The sequence below is a fragment of the Eumetopias jubatus genome, unplaced genomic scaffold (assembly GCF_037043125.1).
Source record: "Eumetopias jubatus isolate StellerSeaLion01/CBP00866 unplaced genomic scaffold, mEumJub1_p1.0 scaffold_12, whole genome shotgun sequence".
Classification (NCBI taxonomy): Eukaryota; Metazoa; Chordata; class Mammalia; order Carnivora; family Otariidae; genus Eumetopias; species Eumetopias jubatus.
This window is the reverse complement of record NW_028274818.1, coordinates 7017437-7029089: the sequence shown is the minus strand read 5'-3', so window position 1 is coordinate 7029089 and position 11653 is coordinate 7017437. Positions and strand designations below refer to the sequence as shown.

The 11653-nt window shown below is 43.4% G+C and overlaps 1 protein-coding gene across 1 annotated transcript; it reads left to right on the top strand.

Moving 5' to 3' along the window:
• The first annotated feature begins 5728 nt into the window (after positions 1-5728).
• CCDC190 (coiled-coil domain containing 190) lies at positions 5729-11279 on the top strand. The gene is given in 3 exon segments (XM_028104719.1): positions 5729-5924; positions 10292-10418; positions 10691-11279. Coding segments are annotated over 3 exon segments (912 nt in total).
• Positions 11280-11653: the final 374 nt, after the last annotated feature.

Sequence of the window (11653 nt, the reverse complement as noted above, 5' to 3'; positions counted from 1 at the left end):
CTAACAATTGTAAATATCTATGCCCCTAACATGGGAGCAGCCAATTATATAAGGCAATTAATAACAAAAGCAAAGAAACACATTGACAACAATACAATAATAGTGGGGGACTTTAACACCCCCCTCACTGAAATGGACAGATCATTGACGCAAAAGATCAACAAGGAAATAAAGACTTTAAATGACACACTGGACCAAATGGACTTCACAGACATATTCAGAACATTCCATCCCAAAGCAACGGAATACACATTCTTCTCTAGTGCCTATGGAACATTCTCCAGAATTGATCACATCCTAGGTCACAAATCAGGTCTCAACCGGTACCGAAAGATTGGGATTATTCCCTGCATATTTTCAGACCACACTGCTTTGAAACTAGAGCTCAATCACAAGAGGAAAGTCGGAAAGAACTCAAATACATGGAGGCTAAAGAGCATCCTACTAAAGAATGAGTGGGTCAACCAGGAAATTAAAGAAGAATTAAAAAAATTCATGGAAACCAATGAAAATGAAAACACAACTGTTCAAAATCTTTGGGATACAGCAAAGGCAGTCCTGAGAGGAAAGTCTATAGAAATACAAGGCTTTCTCAAGAAACAAGACAAGTCTCAAATACACAACCTAACCCTACACCTAAAGGAGCTGGAGAAAAAACAGCAAATAAAGCCTAAACCCAGCAGGAGAAGAGAAATAATAAAGATCAGAGCAGAAATCAATGAACTAGAAACCAAAAGAATAGTAGAACAGATCAACGAAACTAGGAGCTGGTTCTTTGAAAGAACTAAGAAGACTGATAAACCCCTTGGCCAGACTTATCCAAAAGAAAAGAGAAATGCCCCAAATCAACAAAATCATGAATGAAAGAGGAGAAATCACAACCAACACCAAAGAAATACAAACAATTATAAGAACATATTATGAGCAACTCTATGCCAGCAAATTAGATAACCTGGAAGAAAGGGATGCATTCCTAGATATATATCAACTACCAAAACTGAACCACGAAGAAATAGAAAACCTGAACAGACCTATAGCCACTAAGGAAATTGAAGCAGTCATCAAAAATCTCCCAACAAACAAAAGCCCAGGGCCAGATGGCCTCCCAGGGGAATTCTATCAGACATTTAAGGAAGAATTAATACCTATTCTTCTGAAACTGTTCCAAAAAATAGAAATGGAAGGAAAACTTCCAAACTCATTTTATGAGACCAGCATTACTTTGATCCCAAAACCAGACAAAGACCCCATGAAAAAGGAGAATTACAGACCAACATCCTTGATGAAGATGGATGCAAAAATTCTCACCAAAATACTAGCTAATAGGATCCAACAGTACATTAAAAGGATTATTCACCACGACCAAGTGGGATTTATCCCTGGGCTGCAAGGTTGGTTCAACATCCGCAAATCAATCAACGTGCTACAATACATTAACAAAAAAAGAACAAGAATCATAGGATCCCCTCAGTAGATGCAGAAAAAGCATTTGACAAACTACAGCATCCTTTCTTGATCAAAACTCTTCAGAGTATAGGGATAGAGGGTACATACCTCAATATCATAAAAGCCATCTATGAAAAACCTACAGCGAATGTCATTCTCAATGGGGAAAAACTGAGAGCTTTCCCCCTAAGGTCAGGAACGCGTCAGGGATGTCCACTCTCACCACTGCTATTCAACATGGTATTAGAAGTCCTAGCCACAGCAATCAGACAACAAAACGAAATCAAAGGCATCCAGATCGGCAAAGAGGAAGTCAAACTCTCACTCTTTGCAGATGATATGATACTGTATGTGGAAAACCCAAAAGACTCCACCCCCAAACTGCTAGAACTCATACAGGAATTCAGGAAAGTGGCAGGATATAAAATCAATGCACAGAAATCAGTGGCATTCCTATACACCAACAACAAGACAGAAGAGAGACAAATCAAGGAGTCAATCCCATTTACAATTGCACCCAAAACCGTAAGATACCTAGGAATAAATTTAACCAAAGAGGCAAAGGATCTGTACTCAGTAAACTATAAAATACTCATGAAAGAAATTGAAGAAGACACAAAGAAATGGAAAAACATTCCATGCTCATGGATTGGGAGAACCATTGTGAAGATGTCAATGCTACCTAGAGCAATCTACACATTCAGTGCAATCCCCATCAAAATACCATCCACTTTTTTCAAAGAAATGGAACAAATAATCCTCAAATTTGTATGGAACCAGAAAAGACCCCAAATAGCCGGAGGAATGTTGACAAAGAAAAGCAAAGCTGGCGGCATCACAATTCCGGACTTCCAGCTCTATTACAAAGCTGTCATCATCAAGACAGTATGGTACTGGCACAAAAACAGACACATAGATCAATGGAACAGAATCGAGAGCCCAGAAATGGACCCTCAACTCTATGGTCAACTTATCTTTGACAAAGCAGGAAGGAATGTCCAATGGCAAAAAGACAGTCTCTTCAACAAATGGTGTTGGGAAAATTGGACAGCCACATGCAGAAGAATGAAACTGGACCATTTCCTTACACCACACCAGAAATAGACTCCAAATGGTTGAAAGACCTAAACATGACACAGGAGTCCATCCAAATCCTAAAGGAGAACACAGGTAGCAACCTCTTCGACCTCAGCCGCAGCAACTTCTTCCTAGAAACATCGCCAAAGGCACGGGAAGCAAGGGCAAAAATGAACTATTGGGATTTCATCAAGATAAAAGCTTTTGCACAGCAAAAGTAACACTCCACAAAACCGAAAGACAACCGACAGAATGGGAGAAAATATTTGCAAATGACATATCAGATAAAGGGCCAGTATCCAAAATCTATAAAGAACTTATCAAACTCAACACCCAAAGAACAAATAATCCAACCAAGAAATGGGCAGAAGACATGAACGACATTTTTCCAAAGAAGACATCCAAATGGCCAACAGACACATGAAAAAGTGCTCAACATCGCTCGGCATCAGGGAAATCCAATTCAAAACCTCAATGAGATACCACCTCACACCAGTCAGAATGGCTAAAATTAACAAGTCAGGAAACGACAGATGTTGGCGGGGATGTGGAGAAAGGGGAACCGTCCTACACTGTTGGTAGGAATGCAAGCTGGCGCATCCCCTCTGGAAAACAGTATGGAGGTTCCTCAAACAGTTGAAAATAGAGCTACCATACGATCCAGCAATTGCACTACTGGGTATTTACCCCAAAGATACAAATGTAGGGATCCGAAGGGGTACGTGCACCCCGATGTTTATAGCAGCAATGTCCATAATCGCCAAACTGTGGAAAGAGCCAAGATGTCCATTGACAGATGAATGGATAAAGAAGAGGTGGTATATATACAGAATGGAATATTATGCAGCCACCAAAAGGAATGAGATCTTGCCATTTGCAACGACGTGGGTGGAACTGGAGGGTGTTATGCTGAGTGAAATAAGTCAGTCCGAGAAAGACATGTATCATATGACCTCACTGATATGAGGAATTCTTAATCTCAGGAAACAAACTGAGGGTTGCTGGAGTGGGTAGGGTAGGGATGGGGTGGCTGGGTGATAGACACTGGGGAGGGTATGTGCTATGGTGAGCGCTGTGAATTGTGCAAGACTGTTGAATCACAGATCTGTAGTTCTGAAACAAATAATGCAACATATGTTAAGAAGAAAGAAAAAGAAGATGATAGCAGGAGGGGAAGAATGAGGGGGAGTAAGTCAGAGGGGGAGAGGAACCATGAGAGACGATGGACTCTGAAAAACAAACTCAGGGTTCTAGAGGGGAGGGGGGTGGGGGGATGGGTTAGCCTGGTGATGGGTATTAAAGAGGGCACATTCTGCATGGAGCACTGGGTGTTATGAACAAACAATGAATCATGGAACACTACATCAGAAACTAATGATGTAATATATGATGATTAACATAACAATAAAAAATTTTTTTAAAAGTCTATTTAAAGTTCACTTTGCCCTATTCTGATGTCACAACAGAAAACCTTAATAAGCTCTGAAGTACACAATATGGACAGAAGCCTAAGAAAAGTCAGTATGATGTGCAACAATGCACAATAAAAAAAATAACTACTCTCCTGCACAAAAATGTGCACCCTCTGACCCCCCAAAAAATCCAAAAACCAAAAACCAAGAAACAGGTGCCTTCTTTAGGGCCCTGACCTGATTTCCAAGAAGTCAGAATGAGCATGGTGTGTAGGGGGAGTGGTGGGTATGGCAAGTGAGGTGGCAAAAAGGGAAGCGGGGTGAGGCAGGAGAGAGACTGGGAACACAGTAAAACACCTCTTGCGTTCATTCTTGGCTCCCAGGGACACAGCCCCGAAGGAGCACTGTGGGCCCCACTAGGGACGGCTGGAAGCTGGCAGTCTTCCTTAACTCACAGAGCTATTTAGAGCTCTGGGATTGGTGCCCATGTCCAGGGAGTTAGCATTCCTGCCCCGGGGAGGTGGCATGAGAGAGAGTTTTCAAGTGTATTTAACACTCTCCCCCACGGCCTCTCCCTCCCCACTCCCCAGTACCAAACTCCGAAATTTCCTGAAGAAAAACAAGCTCACTAATCCAGACTCAGCCTGACATAGCAAAAGATAAGAACAGCATTCTCATGGCGAGAACTCTGGGTTTGTAGGTCAGTGCTACCCACCTGTCCTTTGGTTCAAGTTTAGTCTACACTTTAGACCATAAAGCAAGCTGTCTTAAAGTGTCCTTTCTAGGTCCTGACCTTATCCTCTCTTTCAACACTAAGCTTTTTCCTGCATTATTATCACCAAAGTTCCATCAAGAGCAATCCACTTATATCCTGGGCACATATTGTGATCTTAGCTCTGAAATAAGTATGGTGAAGATCTCAAAGAAGGGGAAGATGTGTCCTGCCTATACGTGTGATCGAGTTTCAGGAGGAGGAAGCCAAGCCAAGGAAGGGCTTGGTCATCAGGGTACAAGAAGGGCAGGGAGGACCAGAGCTCTGAGAAGATGAGTGAGGATGTCCAACCCAAGTAGTCTCAGCACTGCTGCCCAGACTACTGGTTTGGGATGCCTGCACTGTTTTGTGACCAGTAGAGTCCTACTCTTCAGACTTGGTGTGTTATTATTAGACTCTATAGTCACAAATCTGAAAGCCCTTGGGAGTGGGAACTATGACTCAGTCACCACCACTCTCAGCACTTAGCATAGCACCTGGCACCTGGTAGGCTACAGGCTGTGTGGACCCATTCATGTGTGAATGAGTGAACCAAAAGGGGTCCCAGAGAATAGCTCTGCCCTAAGTCTCACATCCTCTCCAGACCCTTCACCAGGGTTTTTGGAGGCTTTTGAAGAATAGTGGAAGAGACTCTCTTATTTGGTAAATAATGCTTTATATAAGGAAAGTACTTCTATTTTTTCCCCAAAAAGTTGTTTGTATGCTTGATCTTTATGGCATTCTGACTGGGGCTGTGTGGGGAGCCTATCATCTATCACTATGTTATTGGCAAGGGCCCTGAGCCTCAGAGGAACAATTTCCACCACCACCCCCACCCCCACCCCATCTTCTGTGTCACTCTAGGAATTCATTAGTATAGGGCAAAATTTCCCAGTGGTGTGACTGGGCAGCTGTCGTTTCAGAAACACACAGGATTCAAACATTGAAACCTGATTAAAAGCCGGGGGTCAGGGTCTCCCTGTCTTGCTCTATCAGGTTAGTCGTGGTGCCTGACAGCATCTTGTATTATTGTCTCTAGACCATGAAGAGGACGGAGAGGCACATGGTCATGGGTCCTGTGTATAAACACTTTGATTTGGAGAGGAAGAATGCCAGGTGTGCCGAAGCCAGACTCAGCCAAACACTGCAGGGACTGGAGCACATGTGCCTGTACCATATGAAGCTGCTGACCCGGGAGCAGAGACAGCTCCAGAAAGAACTGCAGAGGTTGCAACAAGGTGAGGCCTCCAGGATGGGGGAGAGGCAGGGCAGGGCGACAAGCCATCGCCTGGCTGAGGCCAGAGTGACACCCCTACCCCAGGAAAAGGGCTCTTTCAGAGACCTAGATACCAAGGAAAGAAAAACTTAACCTGACCTGGATTTTAGGCTGCCTGCCCTCTTCCCACCCTCCCTGGGGTACACAGCTCCCTGCAGCAGCTCATCAGCAAGCCTTTTTGAGCTAATACTTCCCAGGCTTCCAGTCACTTCTATGTTTCAAATGAGATCTCTCTTGCTTAAGTCCTTTGTTTTCTTCTTACTTTATTTTTCATTCTGCTTTCCTTTCACTATATCTGGGTTGATTTGGTTTCATGTCTATACCTGGCCAACAGCCATTGATTGAGCAACTGCTTAATATGCAAGTCACCTTAAGAAAGGGAAGGAAAAAACTGGTCCCCAGGATTAGCGACCACTGAGCACTATCGTTGTCCTGATACCTGCCCTCTGATGGGGCTGAGCAAGGAGCATTTGGCCATTTTCAATGCTCACCAATGTGACTGACTTCAAAATGAACTTCTCAGCCACCCTCCTTGTACTTTAATGTATGTTCACACTAGAGCCTACAGATTATGCTCAGATTAGAAAATTTCAAACAAGTAATTGTGGCATATCAGCACCGTGTTTTCTTTGACTCCGTAAGTCAAAGGGCCAATATTTCTGTTGTTTTCCCAAAGAGGCCTCTTTACCTGTAAGCCATGTGCTCATATTCTTTATAACAATGCTCTTCCATAAAGCCTCCTGTCTCCAAAGAATAACCCTTTCCAAATGTGTACATCATTTAGGAGACTGTCCAATTAACAGAGATAAGTAAGTAGTTAAGTAGCGATAACAAGAATGGAACTAACCTCAAAAACTAGTTTCTAGTTAGTAGCTACTGATCATCACAGAGCCAAGGGACTACACAGTGGTGTCCAGAATCTCAGACCCTCCAGAGCTGTCTACACCATTCAATAACAATTGGGAAAGAAAATCCCCCTACTCAATGATCCCATTAAAACATGGCGGCTAAGAACACAGACTCTGGACCCAGACTGTCAGGGTTGAAGTCCTGACTCTCGTTTACCACCTGTTGAGGCCTTGGGGGGCCTACTGGACCTGCCTGTGCTTCACTTTCCTCCAGTGTAACATGGAAATGATGTTCCCCACCTTGTGAAGTTAGTCGAGGATTCAGCAAGCACTTGGGATTGTACCTAAACACGAAATAAGTATTATATAAGTGTTTACTCTTATCACTTAATCAATTGATGGATCCATCAAGAAAAGATGGTTACAGGACTAAAACTTTCCTACTGCTTTGTTGAAACTGCCGTAGCTGTACGGTTTGCAGAAACGACATTCATCATTAAAATAATTTGATTTTGATATTTCTTCAAAATTCAGCATAGAAAGGATCCATCCCAGCTCTGCAAAATTACAGCCCCTTCTCACTGAAGGCAGGTGCTGGAACTCAGAAGCTCTGAAAATGCCGGAGCATGTTCCAGAGGAAAGCCAGGTGTCACTATTTGATGTCAACTTGTTTAGGTCTACATGGCTCATATATGGACACAAGAACGAAAAGTAATGTCCAAACAGCTGGCCTGGGAATTATTTCTAACCTGCATCTTTGGGCCTAAAGAGGACTCTGAGCAAGTAGCTGAACTTCTCTGTTTTCCATTTCCCTGTAATAAATGGTTAAAACAAACTAGAATGAGAGCTCACAGACTGGAAAAGAACCTTACAAGCCATCTGGTTGAATCTCACTTCTATTCTCAAAAAAACACGTAAGACATTATACCCACTTTCATGGAGTGGGGCGGGGAAGGTATGCAAAAGGCCAGGCCAAGGTAGGTGACTGTCCTGGTTGAGTAGAGCATTTGCCTCAGGGACAGGTGGTGTGGGTAGAGTCTGGACCAAGAGGCAGAAAACTGATTCAGGGGCCTCTGTCTCTATGTCCCTTAGAAAGTCATATTCTTTCTGAGCCTTGGATTCTTAACAGTAAAATTAAGGGAAAGGGGGAAAAATTTAAGGAAAAGGAGAAGAAATGATATGTATTATGTCTCAGTATTTATCAGGCACTGTACCAGGCAATATTTTCCCATGATTCATTTACTGAAACTGTTACTGAGATTCGGCTACACGCCAGTTGGTGGATTGTCTAAAATGCGTATTCCCAATCCTCATCTGTAGAGATTTGGATCAGCAGGTTAGGAATTAGGCTCAAAAACCCACATTTTTAACTGAGGTAATACTAAGACAGATTATTATGGGACACTATAGCTACTCCAATAGATGCAGGAATGTAAATATGAAAAAACATGGTCTGTGTCCTCTAGATGCTCACGTTTAAATTGGAAGGTAGCTGTGCTTGTGAGAAATTATAATAGAAAATGCTAATTGCTAAATTAGATTTGTTTCCAGAGGGCAGGAACGAAAGAAGATTCCTGTCTATCAAAGGGACTTAGGTAAGATCTCCCAAGAGAGGCAGTGTGTATGCAGAATCTTAGAGGAGAATGGGAGTGGGCTTGCGGGGTGGGGCGTGTGGTTTGTCATAGGGACACAGGGAATGAGGTCACTCCTGGCAGAAGGAACAGTATGTACAAAGATGCATGCATGAGCATGACTTGCTTCCAACAGTCCAGTACTGAGGAGGGTAAGGGGCGAGGAGAAGGTAAGGCACAGTGTGGAGGCAAAGTGGTGGGGGTGGTGTCTCCGATCATGAAGAGTTTCATAGGTCTTGCAAAAGAGTTTAGATTTCACCCTATAGGGTCTGGGAGTAGGGAGATTACATGTTCACTCTGGCTGCAATGTTGAAGAGAATTCCTAAAGTTCAGACCTAAACTAGGGAATTAGCCAAGTAAAGAAAAATGAGTATTCTGAGATATTTAGAAAGTAGAATTGTCAGAGCTTTGTAATTAATGATATGTTCAGGGGGAAATAAAACCAGAGTCAAGAGTATATTGCCTGGCACAAAGGAGGCATCCAAACATCCTTGATGAGTTAGAGAGTTGGATGTATACAGGTACCATGCCTCCACAAGTGTACACGGGAGAAAGATCAAGTTTCAGAGGAAAGTTATGTTCATTTCCAAGCCTGCTGACTCAACAGATCTAAACTGCAAAAGAATGGTCTGGCTGGGAGAAGTAGCTTAAAATCTCTTGGTTTATAGGAAATAGATGAAGTTCTTACATGGATAAGACATACACACACACACACACACACACACACACACACACACATACAGGCACACACTCAAGGAAATAACAGAGGAAGAATGGCTCACCAAACACCTCTTGTCTTGACTACCTCGCAAAGAAGTGATGAGATGAAACAGTATTAGGAGTTGAATGTGATTTCTAGTCCCCTATCTGGTCATATTCCCTCTGCCTGGTGCCTGCTAACCCCAGTGCAGATCCAGGGAACTCACTCCCAAACCAGCGCAAGACTTTCAAACCCAAGTGACCAATTCGTGAGGTGTCTTGAAAACTAACTGGGTCCTCCCCAGTAGCCATGACTACAAGATGCTGAAACATTTATTCAAAGAGTGAAAAACCCACTTCATCATAGCCAGCAGTTACAACTCATGGTTGAGGCAAGTAGGAGGGCACATAATTGAGGCGAAGGAAACAATAGGGCACCACCTCTGGGTATTGCTCACACCCAGTTATTTTGTCTTGAAAACCCCATGCTTGTCAAATAAAACATTCAAACAAAACTTCCATGGGCCTCTAGCCAGTTTAAACCTCTGATCTCAGTGTTTCTAAATCCTTGTTAACATGTTCTAGGTCAACCCTGGGGAACTGCTCTAAGTTCTTCTGTCTTCATGCAGCATGCCAGATCAGCCTGCTGTGTATGTGGTCTGAAGGTGTTCATATGTTGGTTCTCTGGCCAGAGAACCCGTTGCCGGTCCAGCATCCCTTCCCTTCTTCTCTTACTAGATTAGTTTTTAGGGCTTCCGTAAGAGAGAACCACTAACTGGGTGGCTTATTTATTGCCTCACAGTTCTGGAGGCTACAAGTCCAAGATCAGGGTGTGTGGACGGTTGATTCCTCCAGAGGCTGTGAGGGAAGGACTTCCTTCAGGCCTTTCTCAGAGTGTCGATGGCTGTCTTTCCCCTACATCCCTTCACACTATCTCCCTTCTGTGTCTTTGTGTCCAAATTTCCCCTTTTTATAAGGACACCAGTCATGGATTAGGGCTCCCCCTAATGACCTCCTCCTAACTTGCCTATCTCTGTAAAGGTCCTATCCCAATAGGGTCACATTCTGAGGTGCTGTGGGGTTAAGACTTCAACATATGACATTCGGGGAAGACAAAATTCAACCCATAACACTTATTCATTAACTCAAAGCAGATATTATCAAGAAAAAGCTCTCCTCTTATTTGGGGAATGGAATTCAGAAGAGACCAGAAGATGTCCTTGTGCCCTCACCGCCAGGAGGACAGAAGCACCGAGTTCCGCAGGCAAATAAAGTTAGGTAAAAAAAAATGTTTACTAAACTCATGGAGACACCATTGAATCCCTCTTCCCAACTGACTTCCCTAAATCATCCTCTCCCTGAGAAAATGCTGCCTTTCCTCCTTAAGCAATGAAACACTTCCCCATATTGGAACCGCCCCCTTCTCAGCCACTTCATTACCTCAGCAGCTACCACACAGAAGGGGAACAGGTCTAACAACTGGGAAATTCAAAATATGGGCCTTTTTGTTGGTTTTCAGAGATCTCCCTTCTTTTTACCTCCTTCCCCAGAGCACTGGCCACCAACTCGACCCAAGAAATATATAAAATCAAGTCCCAGATGCCTCCTTTCGATCACACTGGCCTAAAGGACTCCGTGAAAAGCAAAGAACAGTCACTCTCTCAAAATTACAAAGCTTCCCCCTTCACAGCAGAGAAGCCACAAGCCCGAGAGAAAGATTGTCTAAGACCCTCAAAGGGCAAAGACTCCAACAAGAAGGGCATCTCTATTCTGTGTCAAGATCAAGTCGTCTCCATCAACACCCTAGGCCAAGGCCCTGGTTTCAGCCCAGCTGGTGGGAGGGGAAAAGCACACACTGATGAGGCCAGATCACAGGATGCCAACCTGAAGCCAGACCCCAATGCTGGCAGACAAAGTCCCCTGAATCCCAGGGAACGTGCAGGAAATTAGAAACACGAGTCCATAACACCTACCTTCCTAGAGCTGTTTGTGAAGGTCAGAAATGCCCACTACCTCCGGCACAGGGTTCCCCCTGAGTCTGAGAGGTTGCTTAGTATTGGGGAGATATTCGGGCACAAGGAATCCTTCCAGCCCAGAGGACAGGAGTACGAGAACAGGGCGGGCTTCCTTCATCTCTAACCACTAGCATAACCTCACAAGAACATCTTTCATACTCAGTAAAGAGATGTGTGCCTCAAGTAACTTCAGTAATTAAGATATATTTTATATATATACATATACACACACATATGTCATTATATATATATAATAGTAGTCAATTTTATTTTAAACCCTCAGGTTTTTCTTTTTTTCCTTTTACGGGGATAGAATCTTTCACTGAATGAGCGATACAAGTATATGAAAAATGAGGGGAGAGATGAATCTTCTGAAAACACTTTAAGGGGTGTGCACATGTTGCTGATGTCAGCAAAACTAGGAATCTACTCTGACGACTAGACTTTTCCTGAAAGGAAAAATATGAAGGGTCCCGCTTAACATTGGCCAACCCCTTT